This window comes from Oncorhynchus nerka, linkage group LG23 (assembly GCF_034236695.1).
Source record: "Oncorhynchus nerka isolate Pitt River linkage group LG23, Oner_Uvic_2.0, whole genome shotgun sequence".
Classification (NCBI taxonomy): Eukaryota; Metazoa; Chordata; class Actinopteri; order Salmoniformes; family Salmonidae; genus Oncorhynchus; species Oncorhynchus nerka.
This window is the reverse complement of record NC_088418.1, coordinates 59,456,046-59,477,730: the sequence shown is the minus strand read 5'-3', so window position 1 is coordinate 59,477,730 and position 21,685 is coordinate 59,456,046. Positions and strand designations below refer to the sequence as shown.

Here is a 21,685-nt window from a genome sequence, read left to right as displayed (position 1 = left end):
ATTTTCCCTTGGTGGTACTGGTACCACTAACATTTTCCTTGGTGGTACTGGTACCACTAACATTTCCCCTGGTGGTACTGGTACCACTAACATTTTCCCTTGGTGGTACTGGTACCACTAACATTTTCCCTTGGTGGTACTGGTACCACTAACATTTTCCCTTGGTGGTACTGGTACCACTAACATTTTCCCTTGGTGGTACTGGTACCACTAACATTTTCCCTTGGTGGTACTGGTACCACTAACATTTTCGTTTAGAAGCATCAGACCATATTTTGGTCGCAACTGAAAAACTTGTAATGTCACACAATAGAAACAGTTATTAACCACTTACAAAGTCATTCACAATGCTTTCTTAAGAGGTGTAATAGATGGCAGAGATGGTATTCAATAAATAAGTGGTTTCATCTAACGTGTCGATGCAGGAACGCATGAGTCAAGATAGTTTGATGTGCAACTTTATTCAGCGATTTTCACGAATTTTGGGTTGACATTTGGCTATTCAATTTTACTGATAAAATAGGGCTCCAGATTTGTATTTTGTTCAATAGAGATTAATTTATTGTTAATATTTTCTTTTGTATTTTTCTTACTTTTTAACTCTGCATTGTTGGTAACGGGCTTGTAAGTAAGCATTTCACTGTAAAGTCTAGACCTGTTGTATTCAGCGCATGTGACCAATAAGATTTTATTCAACTAAATATTTATGTTTGCTAATATCATAGGCTAATTTATTTGGGGCTAATTCACCACCTGAGTAAGAAGAAACAAAGAAAACACCATAGCGAGATCACTAACTCTAAACATAATACCCACTGCTTGTACTGTAGCCATGTATTAATCTAACAGTAAATGCAATGTCCTAAAAATACATGGTAGTTGTGGCCTACGGTGTATTTCACACTATCTGTATCTCAATGCCATAACAAATGTGAGTTGAGAAATAAAAAGTATAGCTACAGAAAGCTGAGAACCCTCTCTCTATTTTCAACAGCGACAACATTAGTTGCTTCCAAATCTGTGTTTCTCCCGCAACTGGATTGTGAAAGGTTAAAGCCTACAACCAGAACTATTTTTTTACTCCCGGTGTGCGGGGGGAGGGAGTTAGTGTCTCACCAGAGCAGCAGGCCTCAGCGAAACAGACACAGGGGCAGGGCAAAAACTGTCACTACAGGAATCAAATCGACTTGTATTTGTCACATACACATGGTTAGCAGGTGTTAATGCGAGTGTAGCGAAATGCTTGTGCTTTTAGTTCCGACCATGCAGTAATATCTAATAAGTAATCTAACCTAACAATTTCACAACAACTACGTTATACACACAAGTGTAAAGGAATTAATAAGAGTATGTGCATAAAAATATATGAATGAGTGATGGCCGAACGGCCTAGGCAAGATGCAGTAGAGTACAGTATATACATATGAGATTAGTAATGTAGGGTATGTCAACATTATATAAAGTGGCATTATTTAAAGTGGCTAGTGATACATTTATTACATACATTTTTCCATTATAAAAGTGGCTGGAGTTGAGTTAGTACGTTGGCAGCAGCCACTCAATGTTAGTGATGGATGTTTAACAGTCTGATGGCCTGGAGATAGAAGCTGTTTTTCAGTCTGTCGGTCCCTACTTTGATGCACCTGTACTGACCTCACCTTCTGGACGATAGCGGGGTGAAGGTGTTTCAGTTTGTCCGTGATGTGTACGCCAAGGTACTTAAAACGTTCCACCCTCACCACTACTGTCTCGTCGATATGGATAGGGGGGTGCTCCCTCTGCTGTTTCCTGAAGTCCACGATCATCTCCTTTGTTTTGTTGATATTGAGTGTGAGGTTATTTTCCTGACAGCACACTCCGAGGACCCTCACCTCCTCCCTGTAGACCGTCTCATCATTGTTGGTAATCAAACCTACCACTGTAGTGTCATCTGCAAACTTGATGATTGAGTTGGAGGCGTGCATGGCCACGCAGTCGTGGGTGAACAGGGAGTACAGGAGAGGGCTGAGAACGCACCCTTGTGGGGCCCCAGTGATGAGTATCAGCGAGTGGAGATGTTGTTACCTACCCTCACCACCTCGGGCGGCCCGTCAGGAAGTCCAGGACCCAGTTGCACAGGGCAGGGTCGAGACCCAGGGTCTCGAGCTTAATGACGAGTTTGGAGGGTACATACCTTACATAGGTATTCCTCTTGTCCAGATGGGTTAGGGCAGTGTGCAGTGTGATTGAGATTGCGTCGTCTGTGGACCTATTGGGTCGGTAAGCAAATTGGAGTGGGTGTAGGGTGAGGGGTGATATGGTCCTTGACTAGTCTCTCAATAGTGGCCCTCTTGAAGCATGTGGGAACAGCAGACTGGGATAAGGGTTGATTGAATATGTCCGTAAACACACCAGCCAGCTGGTCTGTGCATGCTCTGAGGAAGTGGCTGGGGATGCCGCCTGGGCCTGCAGCCTTGCGAGGGTTAACACGTTTAATAAAACAATTACAGTGAAGGAGAGCCCGCAGGTTTTGGTGGCACTGTATTGTCCTCAAAGCGAGCAAAGCAGTTGTTTAGTTTGTCTGGGAGCAAGACATCGTGGTCCGCGACGGGGCTGTGTTTTCTTTTGTAGTCCGTGATTGACTGTAGACCCTGCCACATACTTCTCGTGTCTGAGCCGTTGAATTGCGACTCTACTTTGTCTCTATACTGACGCTTAGCTTGTTTGATTGCCTTGCGGAGGGAATAGTTACACTGTTTGTATTCGGTCATGTTTCCAGTCACCTTGCCCTGATTAAAAGCAGTGGTTCACACTTTCAGTTTTGCGCGAATGCTGCCATCAATCCACGGTTTCTGGTTGGGGAATGTTTTAATAGACACTGTCCGTACAGCATCACCGATGCACTTGCTAATAAACTCGCTCACCGAATCAGCGTGTTCATCAATGTTGTTGTTCGACGCTATGCGGAACATATCCAGTCCACGTGATCGAAGCAATCTTGAAGCGTGGAATGCAATTGGTCGGACCAGCGTTGAACAGACCTGAGCACGGGTGCTTCCTGTTTTAGTTTCTGTTTATAGGCTGGGAGCAACAAAATGAAGTCGTAGTCAGCTTTTTCGAAAGGAGGATGGGGGAGGGCCTTATATACGTCGCGGAAGTTAGAATTAACAATGATCCATGGTTTTACCAGCCCGGGTCGCGCAATCGATATGCTGATAAAATTTAGGGAGCCTTGTTTTCAGATTAGCCTTGTTATAACCCCCAGCTACAATAAATGCAGCCTCAGGATATGTGGTTTCCAGTTTACATAGAGTCAAATGAAGTTCGTTCAGGGCCGTCGATGTGTCTGCTTGGGGGGGAATATATACGAGTGTGATTATGATCGAAGAGAATTATCTTGGTAGATAATGCGGTAGGCATTTGATTGTGGGAAATTCTAAGTGAGGTGAACAAAAGGATTTGAGTTCCTGTATGTTGTTATGGTCACATCATGTCTCATTAATCATAAGGCATACCCCCCCGCCCCTCTTCTTACCAGAAAGATGCTTGTTTCTGTCGCCGGGATGCGTTTTTACTCACACAGCCAATCTGCCTAAACTGTTGCAGTCTGGGGCCCTGATTCTGAATGCAGGTTGCGGGTGATTAAAAGTCCCATTTGTTGGATATTCCAATAGGAACTACTGTACACATCATTTTGCAAGCAGCAATATGTGACTTGCAGGCTTGTTGTGGCTTGTAAACCAGGAGTTTCAGACCACTGAGTTAGGGTGTAACTAGGCCCTCAAAGACAGGTCTTATGATTTACTGTATGTAATGTATTGTCATAGAGAGATTCATTTAGAGGCACACAGGGAAATATGCAAATAAGATAGAATACATTCTCAAGTTGAATTGAATGTCCACAACGAATGGATGAGTGAACATACATTTCAACTTCAACATTTCCAATTGCAGCTCAACAGGTTATATATCTATTACATTGCACTCAGACTGCTAGCCGATGCAACTGGATTATTAAGATAATGTACTTTAGCCTTAGTGTGCCATGAAACTCATTCTGCATGGAGATACAGTCATGGTGGCTGCTAGCTGGAATGTCGATTGGACATCCGCTATTGTATAATACATAAATAAAGATTAGGCAGGGGCTGTAACAGACATGTACACAGACACACACGGTTGCACAGTCTTTTTGTATCATTATTCAAATGTTTGGTTATGTGATAAAGCTGTAATCTCTCTCTCCCGCTCTCTTCTCTCTCTCTCTCTCTCTCTCTCTCTCTCTCTCTCTCTCTCCCTCTCTCTCTCTAATCCACCCCTCTCAATATTTTATTTATTTATTTATTTACCTTGGTCTCACTCTCTCTAGATCTGTATCCTCTGTCCCTCTCTCTCTCCCTCTCTCTCCCTCTCTCTCCCTCTCTCTCCCTCTGTCTCCCTCTGTCTCCCTCTGTCTCCCTCTGTCTCCCTCTGTCTCTGTCTCTCCCTCCCTCTGTCCCTCTCTCCCTCTGTCCCTCTGTCCCTCTCTCCCCCTCTCTGTCCCCCTCTGTCCCCCTCTCTGTCCCTCTCTCACTCTGTCCCTCTCTCACTCTGTCCCTCTCTCACTCTGTCCCTCACTGTCCCTCTCTCCCTCACTGTCCCTCTCTCCCTCACTGTCCCTCTCTCCCTCACTGTCCCTCTCTCCCTCTGTCCCTCTCTCCCTCTGTCCCTCTGTCCCACTCTCCCTCTGTCCCTCTCTCCCTGTCCCTCTGTCCCTCTGTCCCTCTGTCCCTCTCTCCCTCTGTCCCTCTCTCCCTCTCTCCCTCGCTGTCCCTCTCTCCCTCTGTCCCTCTCTCCCTCTGTCCCTCTCTCCCTCTGTCCCTCTCTCCCTCTGTCCTTCTCTCCCTCTGTCCTTCTCTCCCTCTGTCCCTCTCTCCCTCTGTCCCTCTCTCCCCCTGTCCCTCTCTCCCCTGTCCCTCTCTCCCTCTCTCCCTCTCTGTCCTCTCTCCCTCGCTGTCCCTCTCTCCCTCGCTGTCCCTCTCTCCTTCTCTCCCTCTGTCCCTCTCTCCCTCTGTCCCTCCCTCGCTGTCCCTCTCTCCTCTGTCCCTCTCTCCCTCCTCGCTGTCCCTCTCTCCCTCTGTCCTTCTCTCCCTCTGTCCATCTCTCCCTCTGTCCCTTTCTCCCTCCCTCGCTGTCCCTCTCTCCCTCTGTCCCTCTCTCCCTCCCTCGCTGTCCCCTCTCCCTCCCTCGCTGTCCCTCTCTCCCTCTGTCCCTCTGTCCCTCTGTCCCTCTCTCCTCTGTCCCTCTCTCCCTCTGTCTCGCTGTCCCTCCCTCGCTGTCCCTCTCTCCCTCTGTCCCTCTCTCCCTCTGTCCCTCTCTCCTCTGTCCTCTCTCCCTCCCTCGCTGTCCCTCTCTCCCTCTGTCCCTCTCTCCCTCCCTCGCTGTCCCTCTCTCCCTCCCTCGCTGTCCCTCTCTCCCTCCCTCGCTGTCCCTCTCTCCCTCCCTCGCTGTCCCTCTCTCCCTCTGTCCCTCTCTCCCTCTGTCCCTCTCTCCCTCTGTCCCTCTCTCCCTCTGTCCCTCTCTCCCTCTGTCCCTCTCTCCCTCTGTCCCTCTCTCCCTCCCTCGCTCTGTTGGTGCTGCACACTGTTTTATGATCTTCAGAAACAGAGCACACACACACACGCAAGCATGTGTTTACGAAGCATGTGACAAATAAAATGTGATTTGACACGCACGTCTTGAACCAATACCACAAGCTCCCTGTCACGTATGATGAGTTTTAAATCATGCACATGTCCAAGTACAGGCCAAGCTAAAACATGTGTGCCCCGTCACAGAGAGATCAATGCACAAACGCACAGTGAAATGTCACGGAGGAAGTTCATGCATACTAAATGATACACATGTAGTCTCTCTCTCCACGCTACCAGAGATGAAAGAGCAGAAAAAAGGAGTGATGGGAGGATGAAAGAGAGGAAGACACTGATAGTTCACAGAGTTGTGTGTGTGTGTTGGATTACGTTTATTGCGTGTGTGTTTTGTAAGTAATCTGTGTGTTGTGCAACTGTCTTGTGGGACTCGGGGTGTATTGAATGGAATAAGTACAGGGATGGAGAAACAGGAAGGATAGGAGGAGAGGAAGAGAAAGAGAGCAGTAAACAGAGAGAGAGAGACAGAGAGAGAGAGAGAGAGACAGAGAGAGACAGAGGAGAGAGAGAGACAGAAAGAAAGAGTGAAAGGGAGCAGAGAGAGAGAGAGGGTGGAAAGGAGAGGAGAAAACAAGAGCACATGAGAGAATAGACAAGGATAATGTGAAGAAGGAAAGAAGAGAAGGAGAGACAGAGAGGGTAGAAGAGAAAGAGAGACAGAGAGGGGGTAGAAGAGAAGGAGAGAGAGAGAGAGGGTAGAAGAGAAGGAGAGAGAGAGGGTAGAACAGAAGGAGAGACAGAGAAGGTAGAAGAGAAGGAGAGACAGAGAGAGGATAGAAGAGAAGGAGAGAGAGCGAGAGAGAGAGAGAGAGAGGGTAGAAGAGAAGGAGAGACAGAGAGAGGGTAGAAGAGAAGGAGAGACAGAGAGAGGGTAGAAGAGAAGGAGAGAGAGAGAGGGTAGAACAGAAGGAGAGACAGAGAAGGTAGAAGAGAAGGAGAGACAGAGAGAGGATAGAAGAGAGAGAGAGAGAGAGAGAGAGAGAAATGGTAGAAGAGAAGGAGAGAGAGAGAGGGTAGAGGAGAAGGAGAGAGAGAGAGGGTAGAAGAGAAGGAGAGAGAGAGAGGGTAGAACAGAAGGAGAGACAGAGAAGGTAGAAGAGAAGGAGAGACAGAGAGAGGATAGAAGAGAAGGAGAGAGAGAGAGAGAGAGAGAGGGGGTAGAAGAGAAGGAGAGACAGAGAGGGTAGAAGAGAAGGAGAGACAGAGAGAGGGTAGAAGAGAAGGAGAGAGAGAGAGAGAGAGGGTAGAACAGAAGGAGAGACAGAGAAGGTAGAAGAGAAGGAGAGACAGAGAGAGGGTAGAAGAGAAGGAGAGAGAGAGAGGGTAGAACAGAAGGAGAGACAGAGAAGGTAGAAGAGAAGGAGAGACAGAGAGAGGGTAGAAGAGAAGGAGAGATAAAGAGAGAGAGGGTAGAAGAGAAGGAGAGACAGAGAGGGTAGAAGAGAAGGAGAGATAAAGAGAAAGATTGAGAAAGATAAATTATAGGAAGACAGAAAACCAAGAAAATGACACAAACCCAACAAAAAGTAACAAAATCTAGACGCAACTTCCTTTCTCCCCCACTCCCCCTCTCCACTCACCATAAACTGCACGTTGTCGAAGCCGTTAGCCAGTAGGTGGTTCTCGTATTGGACCAGTCCAATGCTGTCTAGCCATTGGCCCACAGACTGCATGGGGCACCGGGGACCTATGAGGGGGTGAAGGGGCAGACGCTTCAGGAGGGAGTAGCCATCCACCCGGTAACACCGGCAATCGGGCTGGGAGAGCTGGCACTGCCACATCATGTTGCGGGCAATGTGGCTGTCGAACGAGCCCGCCATGGTAGAGGAAGAGTGTGGAGGAGAGAGGCAAGAGAGGGGGAGGATGGTAGGATGGAAGGGGGCTAGATGATGGGGGTTGGGGTTAGGCTTGACTGAGGGTTATGAGCATGGCTGAGGGGTGAGGGTGGAGGGGCGAAGCATGCTAGGGTGCTGGGGAAAATGGGGGGGGTAGGTGGATAAGTTTAGGGTGGTTGGAGGTAGATCCAGGGATTTGGAAAAGAGGGGAGAGGGCTAAGGTTAGATCCAGAGAAGAGGTGCCGTCCTGGGGGTAAGATCCATGAGAGAGAGGGTGCAGAGGCTGGAGGTGGTAAGATAGATCCGATAGATGCGTGTGTCTTGCTGCTGCTTTCCTTTCACGCTCTCAGCTGTTGCTCCTGCCTGCCTGTTCGCCTCGTTGTGTATGTGTACGGGTGTGTGTGTGTGTGTGTGTGTGTGTGTGTGTGTGTGTGTGTGAGCAGGAGCGAGAGAGAGAAAGAAGGAGATAGGGAGAGCTGCCTGCTTGGTAGAATTCTCTTTATCAAGTACTCCCACACTCAACTGGATGCTTTCTGCAGCCTTCTCTCTCTCTCTCTGCTCTCCCCCGCTCTCTCTCTCCACTCTGCCTTCCTCTCCCATTCTCCCTCCTCTTTCTATCCTCCCTCCCTACTCCTGTTTCTCACTCACTCTCTCTCCCTCGATCTCTCTGCTCTCCCTTCTTTCTCTCTCTCGCTCTTTTCTTGGTTCTCCCTCTCCCTTTCCCTTCTCTCTCTCTCTGTCGATATCTCTCTCTCCCCTTCTTCTCTCTCTCACTCTGTCCCCCTCTATCTCAGTGCCTTGCACAGATAGCAATAGCCATCAGACGAGTCTCTTTGTCCGAGAGCTGAGCTGCCCCAACACACACAATGTGGGTGCGGGTGCGTTGGTGGGAGACAACAGGTTTAGCACATAGCGCAAACAGCATTTCTCAAAGTGGTTACCATGGTAAGGGAATGCTTCACATGCACAGGAGAGGAGAGGCGGGATGATAGAGATCAGGGGAAATAGAGAGAGAGAGAGAGAGAGAGAGAGAGAGAGAGAGAGGAGGCAGTTAGATGGAGAAAGAAGGGGGAATTTAGAGGTAAAGAGAAGGAGGAGAGAGAGGTGAGAGGGGGAGTGACAGAAGGACAAGTGGGGATGAGACATAATTGAGGAGGACAGAGGGAAAGATGAGAAGGGTGAGAATGAGATAGAGGAGAAAGAGAAGGAGGAGAGAGAGAGGTGAGAGGGGGAGTGACAGAAGGACAAGTGGGGATGAGACAGAACTGAGGAGGACAGAGGGAAAGATGAGAAGGGAGAGAATGAGATAGAGGAGAAAGAGAAGGAGGAGAGAGAGGTGAGAGGGGGAGTGACAGAAGGACAAGTGGGGATGAGTGCAGTTTCTGACTATCTATTTACCTGCATTATTCTCCTTGATCCCTTCTGAGCTCGTGCCAGTGCTGATGCCAGCCCCAATGGAGCTCATTATCTTATCAATCTGAATGGAGAGAGGAGAGAGAAGAGAGAGAGAGAGGAGAGAGAAGAGAGGAGAGGAGAGAGAGAAGAGAGAGGCGAGAGAGGAGAGAGGAGAGAGAGGAGAGAGAGGGGAGAGGGGAGAGAGAGGAGAGGGGAGAGAGAGGAGAGGGGAGAGAGAGGAGAGAGAGGAAAGAGGAGAGAGAGGGGAAAGAGGAGAGAGGGGAGAGAGAGGGGAGAGAGAGGAGAGAGAGAGGAGAGAGAGAGGAGAGGGAGGGGAGAGAAATGAGAGGAGAGGAGAGAGAGGAGAGGAGAGAGAAGAGAGAGAAGAGAGAAGAGAGGAGAGGGGAGAGAGAGGAGAGAGGGGAGCGGGGAGAGAGAGGAGAGAGGGGAGCGGGGAGCGGGGAGAGAGAGGAGAGGGGAGAGAGGGGAGAGAGGAGGAGAGAGAGGAGGGGAGAGAGAGGGGAGAGAGAGAGAGAGAGGAGGGGAGAGAGAGGGGAGAGAGAGGGGATAGAGAGGAGAGAGAGAGGAGAGAGGGGAGAGAGGAGAGGGGAGAGAGAGGAGAGAGGAAAGAGAGGAGAGAGAGAAGAGAGAGGAGAGTGAATAGAGAGAGAGGAGAGAAGAGAGAGAGAAGAGAGAAGAGAGAGAATAGAGAGGAGAGAGAGAAGAGAGGAGAGGTGAGAGAGAGGAGAGGGAGAGGGGAGAGAGGGGAGAGAGAGGAGAGGGGAGAGAGAGGAGAAAGAGGAGAAAGAGGAGAGAGGAGAAAGAGGAGAGAGAGAGAGAGAGAGAGAGGAGAGAGAGAGGAGAGAGGAGAGAAGAGAGAAGAGAGAAGGGAGAGAGGGGAGAGAAGAGAGAGAGAAGAGAGAGAGGAGTGATGAGAGAGGAGAGAGAAGAGAGAGGAGAGAGAAGTGATGAGAGAGAGAGAGAGAAGAGAGAAGATAGGAGAGGAGAGAAGAGAGAGGAGAGAGGAGAGAGAAGAGGGGAGAGAGAGGAGAGGGAGAGAGGGGAGAGAGAGGAGAGGGGAGAGATGTGAGAGAGAGGAGAGATGGGAGAGAGAGGAGAGATGGGAAAGAGAGGAGAGAGGAGAGAGAGGAGAGAGGAGAGAAGAGAGAGAGGAGAGAGGAGAGAGAGGAGAGAGAGGAGAGAAGAGATAAGAGAGAAGGAAGAGAGAAGAGATAAGAGAGAAGGAAGAGAGAAGAGAGAGGAGAGAAGAAAGAGGAGAGAGAAAAGAGTGGAGAGGAGAGAGAGGAGAGAGAAGAGAGAAAGGAGTGATGAGAGAGGAGAGAGAAGAGAGAGAAGAGGGGAGAGAGGAGAGAGAGAGAAGAGAGAGAGGAGAGAAGAGAGAGGAGAGAGAGAAGAGAGAGAGGACAGAGAGGACAGAGAAAAGAGAGAGGAGAGAGAGAGGAGAAAAGAGAGAGAGTTGCAATTTAGAAAATGTTCATGCTGTATCTCTAGCTGCCTATATGTAAATTGGTGACATGGTCGTTATAAATTCTAATGAATGGCAATCAATCACCTTTGAATTTTATTGAGTTGACAGGCGAGGAGGACAGAGGAGGCTGAAGGCGGAAAGGGGAGATTTGGAGGAAGTATGAAGAAGGGGAGGGAGAAAAAGGAGGGGAGAAGATGGATGGGAAAGCATGAAAGAGAGAGAAAGAGAGAAAAAGAGTAACCATCTAGGTTACGGCTTCAGAAGCCTCTGGCTGCCTTTAAACTCGTCTACAGGAGGATTCCACAGCAGGAATCTGACCCTAGACCTGCTGTTAAGCACTCAACTGTGCAGCGCAGCACCATACATCTGACAGGCTCAATGACTGCCTATGGGGGCTACCACATGATTGCCGACTCACTGATCTAAGTTCAGAGAGCTCCCCCAAATTACACAATTCCTCATTTTAAAGTGGTCTATGGAATGGGAAAATTGCGATTCCCACATTGGGTTTGCGTACAAAAGCAATAGATCACTATTTTCTAAAGTTAGCAACATATCTAAGAGTGAATGGATCCCATGTAACCTACACTTATTTACAGCATCATTTTCAGGGTCCGAAAAACAGTCATTTTGTCATTTAAAGGAGAAATGTGCAGCTGAAACAATTACAAAGCGTTCTTCCCACCACTGTTTCTGTAAGAAGCTGAGGGATGGGGCTGGAGAACTACAACCACTTCAATTACAAAGCGTTCTTCCCACCACTGTTTCTGTAAGAAGCTGAGGGATGGGGCTGGAGAACTACAACCACTTCAATTACAAAGCGTTCTTCCCACCACTGTTTCTGTAAGAAGCTGAGGGATGGGGCTGGAGAACTACAACCACTTCAATTACAAAGCGTTCTTCCCACCACTGTTTCTGTAAGAAGCTGAGGGATGGGGCTGGAGAACTACAACCACTTCAATTCATACAAAGAGCTATGGACTGAACAGATATCAAAATTATAGTTTTAACCATGTTTTGAGGCTATCATTTGTTTACAAACACTGGAGTAAAACAAGCTTATATTCTGGGTTCTGATGGGGTACGACAGTTGAACTAAGCTCATGAGGCATTGAGGTTATATTCTTCAAGAATCAATGGGTAGATATAATTGATTTATAAGTCTAAAAATTGATGTATCAACAGCAGATTGCCTGTTTAAGAGCATCATCTATATAAGCACATACAGTTCTTTAGTGAGCCTTCCCTTGTGGGCATCCTCTTGCTCTAGCAGAACTGTCTCTTGCATTTATTCTCACAACTGAACAAATACACAACATGACCAACAGTATGTGGACACCTGCTAGTCGAACATCTCATTCCAAAATCATGGGCATTAATATGGAGTTGGTCCCCCCTTTGCTGCTATAATAGCCTCCACTCTTCTGGGAAGGCTTTCCACTAGATGTTGGAACATTGCTACGAGGACTTTCTTCCATTCAGCCACTAGAGCATTAGTGAGGTCGGGCACTGATGTTGGGCGATTAGGCCTGGCTCACAGTCGGCGTTCCAATTCATCCCAAAGGTGTTTGAAGGGGTTGAGGTTATGGCTCTGTGCAGGCCAGTCAAGTTCTTCCACACCTGTTGCCACAAAGTTGGAAGCACATAATCATCTAGAATGTCATTGTATGCTGTAGCATTAAGATTTCCTTTCACTGGAACTAAGGAGCCCAAACCATGAACAACAGCCTCAGACCATTATTCCTCCTCCACCAAACTTTACAGTTGACACTATGCATTCGGCAGATGGCGTTCTCCTGGAATCCGCCAAACCCAGATTTGTCCGTCAGAATGCCAGATGGTGAGGTGTGATTCATCACTCCAGAGAACGCGTTTCCACTGCGAGTCCAATGGGGGTGAGCTTTACACCACTCTAGCCGACACTTGCCATTACGCATGGTGATCTCAGGCTTGTGTGTGGCTGCTCAGCCATGGAAACCCACTTCATGAAGCTCTTGACAAACAGTCATTGTGCTGACGTTGCTTCCAGAGTCAGTTTGAAACTCAGTAGTGAGTGTTGCAACCGAGGAATAGAAGTTTTACGCACTACACGCTTCAGCAGTCCCGTTCTGTGAGCTTGTGTGGCCTACCACTTTGTGGCTGAGCCGTTGTTGGTCCTAGATGTTTACACTTGACTATAACACCCCTCACAGTTGACCGGGGCAGCTCTAGCAGAGCAGAAATTTGACAAACTGACTTGTTGGAAAGGTGGCATCCTATGAAGGTGCCACGTTGAAAGTCACCGAGCTCTTCAGTAAGGCCATTCTACTGCCAATGTTTGTCTATGGAGATTGCGTGGCTGTGTGCTCAATTTAATACACCTGTCAGGTGTGGCTGAAATATACGAATCTACTCATTTGAATAGGTGTCCACATAGTTCTAGATAAAGTGTAGATTTCCTTCATTTTCCCAGCGCTCCCATTCTGTTTTCCCGAAGCAGGTAATTAAATATGACCCTTTATGTATAATTTCTGCAGATTAATAGAATAATCTGTAGGTAAATTATCATCATCATTCAGCCTCTATAGAATTGTATGGCGTTTTCAATGTATGGCAAACCATCGCTAATGAACGAAAAACTGGGATCATCACAGACCTACTATACAGCATCTGATAAACTGGGATCATCACAGACCTACTATACAGCATCTGATAAACTGGGATCATCACAGACCTACTATACAGCATCTGATAAACTGGGATCATCACAGACCTACTATACAGCATCTGATAAACTGGGATCATCACAGACCTACTATACAACATGTGAAAAAGCCATATGATCATACACATCAATTAGATCACACATGTCAAACACACCCAGTATATTAGCCAATCAGCTTAAGTGTTTTGTTGCTATGTTCAGGAGTGCAGAATCCAGTCTAGAACAAGGCTCTACACTAATGATGATGTTTTGGACTGTAAAGTGGCAATTAGTGAGGTTGATATCTTTCTAATGAATTGTATAGGCTGATCATATGTGTATGGAAGATGTGGCTTAACGTGTGCGTGTTCCTGGATGTGTTCCTGGGTGAGTTCCTGTGTATGAAGTTGGACTCCTTTTCTTGCACATCTTAACATCGGTCACCTCTCCAAATACACCCAAGAAAAGCATTAGTACTGGTGTGTGTCTGTGTGAATAGTGACCAGGAGATCATTTGGCTGTGAGTCTGTGTGAATAGTGATCAGAAGATCATTTGGCTGTGAGTCAGTGTGAATAGTGATCAGAAGATCATTTGGCTGTGAGTCAGTGTGAATAGTTATCAGAAGATCATTTGGCTGTGAGTCAGTGTGAATAGTGACCAGGAGATCATTTGGCTGTGAGTCAGTGTGAATAGTTATCAGAAGATCATTTGGCTGTGAGTCAGTGTGAATAGTGATCAGAAGATCATTTGGCTGTGAGTCAGTGTGAATAGTGACCAAAAGATCATTTGGCTGTGAGTCAGTGTGAATAGTGACCAGAAGTTAATTTGGCTGTGAGTCAGTGTGAATAGTGATCAGAAGATAATTTGGCTGTGAGTCAGTGTGAATAGTGTGAATAGTGATCAGAAAATCATTTGGCTGTGAGTCAGTGTGAATAGTGTGAATAGTGACCAGAAGATCATTTGGCTGTGAGTCAGTGTGAATAGTGATCAGAAGATCATTTGGCTGTGAGTCAGTGTGAATAGTGACCAGAAGATCATTTGGCTGTGAGTCAGTGTGAATAGTGTGAATAGTGACCAGAAGTTAATTTGGCTGTGAGTCAGTGTGAATAGTGATCAGAAGATCATTTGGCTGTGAGTCAGTGTGAATAGTGATCAGAAGATCATTTGGCTGTGAGTCAGTGTGAATAGTGACCAGAAGATCATTTGGCTGTGAGTCAGTGTGAATAGTGTGAATAGTGACCAGAAGTTAATTTGGCTGTGAGTCAGTGTGAATAGTGATCAGAAGATCATTTGGCTGTGAGTCAGTGTGAATAGTGACCAGAAGATCATTTGCCTGTGAGTCAGTGTGAATAGTGTAAATAGTGATCAGAAGATAATTTGGCTGTGAGTCCGTGTGAATAGAATGAATGGTGATCAGAAGATCATTTGGCTGTGAGTCAGTGTGAATAGTGTGAATGGTGATCAGAAGATCATTTGGCTGTGAGTCAGTGTGAATAGTGTGAATGGTGATCAGAAGATCATTTGGCTGTGAGTCAGTGTGAATAGTGACCAGAAAATCATTTGGCTGTGAGTCAGTGTGAATAGTGTGAATAGTGACCAGAAGATCATTTGGCTGTGAGTCAGTGTGAATAGTGTGAATAGTGACCAGAAGATCATTTGGCTGTGAGTCAGTGTGAATAGTGACCAGAAGATCATTTGGCTGTGAGTCAGTGTGAATAGTGTGAATAGTGACCAGAAGATCATTTGGCTGTGAGTCAGTGTGAATAGTGTGAATAGTGACCAGAAGATCATTTGGCTGTGAGTCAGTGTGAATAGTGACCAGAAGATCATTTGGCTGTGAGTCAGTGTGAATAGTGTGAATAGTGACCAGAAGATCATTTGGCTGTGAGTCAGTGTGAATAGTGTGAATAGTGACCAGAAGATCATTTGGCTGTGAGTCAGTGTGAATAGTGTGAATAGTGACCAGAAGATCATTTGGCTGTGAGTCAGTGTGAATAGTGACCAGAAGATCATTTGGCTGTGAGTCAGTGTGAATAGTGACCAGAAGATCATTTGGCTGTGAGTCAGTGTGAATAGTGACCAGAAGATCATTTTGCTGTGAGTCAGTGTGAATAGTGACCAGAAGATCATTTGGCTGTGAGTCAGTGTGAATAGTGTGAATAGTGACCAGAAGATCATTTGGCTGTGAGTCAGTGTGAATAGTGTGAATAGTGACCAGAAGATCATTTGGCTGTGAGTCAGTGTGAATAGTGACCAGAAGATCATTTGGCTGTGAGTCAGTGTGAATAGTGTGAATTTTGACCAGAAGATCATTTGGCTGTGAGTCAGTGTGAATAGTGTGAATAGTGACCAGAAGATCATTTGGCTGTGAGTCAGTGTGAATAGTGTGAATAGTGACCAGAAGATCATTTGGCTGTGAGTCAGTGTGAATAGTGACCAGAAGATCATTTGGCTGTGAGTCAGTGTGAATAGTGTGAATAGTGACCAGAAGATCATTTGGCTGTGAGTCAGTGTGAATAGTGTGAATAGTGACCAGAAGATCATTTGGCTGTGAGTCAGTGTGAATAGTGTGAATAGTGACCAGAAGATCATTTGGCTGTGAGTCAGTGTGAATAGTGACCAGAAGATCATTTGGCTGTGAGTCAGTGTGAATAGTGTGAATAGTGACCAGAAGATCATTTGGCTGTGAGTCAGTGTGAATAGTGTGAATAGTGACCAGAAGATCATTTGGCTGTGAGTCAGTGTGAATAGTGTGAATAGTGACCAGAAGATCATTTGGCTGTGAGTCAGTGTGAATAGTGTGAATAGTGACCAGAAGATCATTTGGCTGTGAGTCAGTGTGAATAGTGTGAATAGTGACCAGAAGATCATTTGGCTGTGAGTCAGTGTGAATAGTGACCAGAAGATCATTTGGCTGTGAGTCAGTGTGAATAGTGTGAATTTTGACCAGAAGATCATTTGGCTGTGAGTCAGTGTGAATAGTGTGAATAGTGACCAGAAGATCATTTGGCTGTGAGTCAGTGTGAATAGTGTGAATAGTGACCAGAAGATCATTTGGCTGTGAGTCAGTGTGAATAGTGACCAGAAGATCATTTGGCTGTGAGTCAGTGTGAATAGTGTGAATAGTGACCAGAAGATCATTTGGCTGTGAGTCAGTGTGAATAGTGTGAATAGTGACCAGAAGATCATTTGGCTGTGAGTCAGTGTGAATAGTGTGAATAGTGACCAGAAGATCATTTGGCTGTGAGTCAGTGTGAATAGTGACCAGAAGATCATTTGGCTGTGAGTCAGTGTGAATAGTGTGAATAGTGACCAGAAGATCATTTGGCTGTGAGTCAGTGTGAATAGTGTGAATAGTGACCAGAAGATCATTTGGCTGTGAGTCAGTGTGAATAGTGTGAATAGTGACCAGAAGATCATTTGGCTGTGAGTCAGTGTGAATAGTGTGAATAGTGACCAGAAGATCATTTGGCTGTGAGTCAGTGTGAATAGTGACCAGAAGATCATTTGGCTGTGAGTCAGTGTGAATAGTGTGAATAGTGACCAGAAGATCATTTGGCTGTGAGTCAGTGTGAATAGTGTGAATAGTGACCAGAAGATCATTTGGCTGTGAGTCAGTGTGAATAGTGACCAGAAGATCATTTGGCTGTGAGTCAGTGTGAATAGTGTGAATAGTGACCAGAAGATCATTTGGCTGTGAGTCAGTGTGAATAGTGTGAATAGTGACCAGAAGATCATTTGGCTGTGAGTCAGTGTGAATAGTGTGAATAGTGACCAGAAGATCATTTGGCTGTGAGTCAGTGTGAATAGTGACCAGAAGATCATTTGGCTGTGAGTCAGTGTGAATAGTGACCAGAAGATCATTTGGCTGTGAGTCAGTGTGAATAGTGTGAATAGTGACCAGAAGATCATTTGGCTGTGAGTCAGTGTGAATAGTGACCAGAAGATCATTTGGCTGTGAGTCAGTGTGAATAGTGTGAATAGTGACCAGAAGATCATTTGGCTGTAAGTCAGTGTGAATAGTGTGAATAGTGACCAGAAGATCATTTGGCTGTAAGTCAGTGTGAATAGTGTGAATAGTGACCAGAAGATCATTTGGCTGTGAGTCAGTGTGTATAATATTTCTCACCAATGGAAATAAACACGTGGATCACAATCATGCTTAAAAGTATGTCAGAGGTACTTTACCACCACCCGTACACCACCCCCGGGCAGCACACACGCCACCACTAATGCTTTTCTTGTGATGCATTTACTTTCTATCTCTCCATCTCGCTCTCTCTCCATCACAGCATGCATTTTTCAAACCTTCTTTCTTATTCAATCTCTTTTTTAAATTTTCTCTCACTTTTTTTTTTTTTTTAACTTTATAGAAGAGAAAGTAAAGTAACCTGGACATTCATGTCATTTTTCTCTTGGACCACAAACTAATTGTGTAGAACAGACTCACAGATAATTGACCACGTCATAATAGACCACGCCATTTCTTCTTTGTTTAAGTTCTAGACATGACATTTCTATCTGACTGAACAGCAGCCACAACACGTGCTTCTCTCACCTCCTCCCATTCAGCAGTGAAGGAGGGTGTTCTCTCAAGCTGGCCCCCAGGACTGGCGGTGTCCCCTGGGCTTCCTCTCGGCCCCTGGCCCCTGGCCCCCGACCCCCAGTGGTACTCCTCCTGAAAGAGACAGTCAACACACTGTCCATTAATCTACGTTTAACAATGGATCCATCAATTGAATCAATATCGTTTATCAAGTTGGACAACTGTCTGTGGCTTGAAGCAAATTCTAAGGTGAGGTTCTGTAATAGTCATTCCCCCAATGGTAACCAAACAAACGGTTACATTTACCAAGACCCACCCTCTCAGTGTAATAAGCCTGGGGCAGTACTTTTAACCGCAATTAATATTACACCTGACATTTCACACAAGATAAAGAGGGAATGGTCAAAATAACAGCACTGTTTCTCCATGAAAAGGGGATATAAACACGACAACAGACCTGTATGGGTGACACAGCCACCAGGTTGGAGTCAGACTTGGACAGTGACTTGGAGAGCTTTAGGTCCAGCACACTGCGAGGTATGGATCTCATCCTGCCCAGGGTAAAGGCCCTGTCCTCATACCCAGACCCCGGTGTCCCCTCCCTAGGTCCACCAGCTCCCGACACACCCCCCCTCACCACCACCGCCTCCCGGTTCCAACCATATGGCGAGGAGGAGGAGGGCAAGGCGCTCTGGGGGTTCTGGTTAACCCGGGTGTGGAAGATGGTGCGATAGACTACCTGAGGTTTGGGGGGTCTGTCGTCTTTGATGGGGTCTTTGGGGGTCTTCAGAGCCAACGCCTTGTTTCCTGTGTGAGGGATAATGAGAGGCGGTGGCGGTCCAATTCCTAATTCAGGGGGCTGGGTTACCGAAGTGAGGTTGCCGTGGTTACCGAGGGTGGTTACCGGGCTGGTGTGGGGGTCCGAGGGGGTGTGTTTTCGGGCTTTGGGGTTGGTGTTGGAGGTGTAGAAGTGGTAGGGTGTGTCGGGCGTCTCGCAGGCCGGCGAGGAGCCGTGGAGGAGGCCGGCGAACTCTACAGGGACGAGGCTCTGCCGTCGGTCGTCTGGTAGTGGGAGTGTATTGGAAGAGGCGGGGGGAGGGTTCTGCTGGTACGGCCCGTCGTCTGAGGAGAGAAAACACACACAAGTTAATGTTGGAGTGCACCAATCACATATTCCAGGTCCAACATACATACACAGACCCACAGATTGGTTGCACACAGCAACCAATCTTATGAGATCTCCCTCTCTTTCTCTTGTGCTAACATGGAGAAAGTAAAAGGTGCACCATAACCATACCATATCCTTACCATAACCATACCATATCCATACCATAACCATACCATATCCATACCACAACCATACCATAACCATATCACACCCATAACCATATCCACACCATAACCATATCCATACCATAACCATACCATTACCATAACCATATCCATACCACACCCATACCACAACCATACCATAACATAACCATACCACACCCATAACCATATCCATACCACATCCATACCATAACCATATCCATAACCATACCATAACCATACCATAACCATATCCATACCATAACCATACCAATACCATAACCATATCATAACCATATCATAACCATAACCATATCATAACCATATATAACCATATCCATACCATAACCATACCAATACCATAACCATATCATAACCATATCATAACCATAACCATATCATAACCATATATAACCATATCCATACCATAACCATATCCATAACATAACCATATCCATATCATAACCATATCAATACCATAACCATAACCATACCATATACATAACCATAACCATAACATAACCATATCCATACCATAACATAACCATACCATACCCATATCCATACCATAACCATAACCATATCCATATCATAACCATATCCATACCATAACCATAACCATACCATATACATAACCATAACCATAACATAACCATATCCATACCATAACATAACCATACCATACCCATATCCATACCATAACCATAACTATATCCATAACCATATCCATACCATAACCATATCCATACCATAACCATATCCATACATAACCATAGCCATACATAACCATAACCATACATAACCATATCCATACCATAACCATACCATAACCATACATAAACATATCCATACATATCCATACCATACATAACCATATCCATACCATAACCATAACTATATCCATAACCATATCCATACCATAACCATATACATAACCATATCCATAACTATATCCATACCATAACCATACCATAACCATATACATACCATAACCATATACATAACCATATCCATACCATAACTATATCCATAACCATGTCCATACCCATATCCATAACATAACCATATCCATACCATAACCATATCCATACCATAACCATATCCATAACCATATCCATACCATAACTATATCCATAACCATATCCATACCATATCCATACCATAACCATATCCATACCATAACCATATCCATAACCATATCCATACCATAACTATATCCATAACCATATCCATACCATATCCATACCATAACCATATCCATACCATACCATAACCATAACCATATCCATACCATAACTATATCCATAACCATATCCATACCATAACCATACCATAACCATATACATAACCATAACATAACCATATCCATACCATATCCATATCATAACCATATCCATACATAACCATATCCATACATAACCATATCCATACATAACCATATCCATACATAACCATATCCATACCATACATAACCATATCCATAACCATACCATATCCATATCATAACCATATCCATACATAACCATACCCATACCATATCCATATCATAACCATATCCATACATAACCATATCCATAACCATATCCATATCCATAACCATATCCATACATAACAATATCCATAACCATAACCATATCCATACCATATCCATACCATAACCATACCATAACCATATCCATACATAACCATATCCATAACCGTATACATACCATAACCATATCCATACATAACCATATCATAACCATACATAACCATATCCATACATAACCATATCCATACCATACATAACCATATCCATAACCATACCATATCCATATCATAACCATATCCATACATAACCATACCCATACCATATCCATATCATAACCATAACCATATCCATACATAACCATATCCATAACCATATCCATACATAACAATATCCATAACCATAACCATATCCATACCATATCCATACCATAACCATACCATAACCATATCCATACATAACCATATCCATAACCGTATACATACCATAACCATATCCATACCATAACCATATCCATACCAAACCATATCCATACCATAACCATAACCATATCCATACCATAACCATAACCATATCCATACATAACCATATCCATATCATAACTATACCCATACCATATCCATAACCATAACCATACCATAACATAACCATATCCATACATAACCATATCCATACCATAACATAACTATACCCATACCATATCCATAACCATACCATATCCATACCCATACCATAACCATATCCATACATAACCATATCTATACCCATACCATATCCATAACCATACCCATACCATAACATAACCATATCCATACCATAACCATACATAACCATATTCATGCCATAACATAACTATACCCATACCATATCCATAACCATACCCATAACCATATCCATAACCATAACCATATCCATAACATAACCATATCCATAACCATATCCATACATAACCATATCCATACCATAACATAACTATACCCATACCATATCCATAACCATACCATAACCATACCATAACCATATCCATACATAACCATACATAACCATATCCATACCATAACATAACTATACCCATACCATATCCATAACCATACCATAACCATATCCATACCATAACCATACCATAACATAACCATAACCATATCCATAACCATACCAATCTAGAAAAACACACAGCAATACAGAGGAAAGAGGGCCTATGTTAAAACTAGAGAAAAACACATCAGAATCA

At 45.1% G+C, this 21,685-nt stretch overlaps 1 protein-coding gene across 3 annotated transcripts in view; it reads right to left on the bottom strand.

Moving 5' to 3' along the window:
- anks1b (ankyrin repeat and sterile alpha motif domain containing 1B) overlaps positions 1-21,685 on the bottom strand; it is a 414,498-nt gene that overhangs the window by 104,614 nt on the left and 288,199 nt on the right. For all 3 annotated transcript variants that reach the window (XM_065008369.1, XM_065008370.1, XM_065008371.1), the window contains 4 exons: positions 18,073-18,737; positions 17,628-17,747; positions 8,900-8,978; positions 7,247-7,353 (listed from right to left, as the gene is read on the bottom strand). In XM_065008369.1, the coding sequence (XP_064864441.1) occupies positions 7,247-7,353; positions 8,900-8,978; positions 17,628-17,747; positions 18,073-18,737 (971 nt within the window). The remainder of the gene's footprint in view (positions 1-7,246; positions 7,354-8,899; positions 8,979-17,627; positions 17,748-18,072; positions 18,738-21,685) is intronic.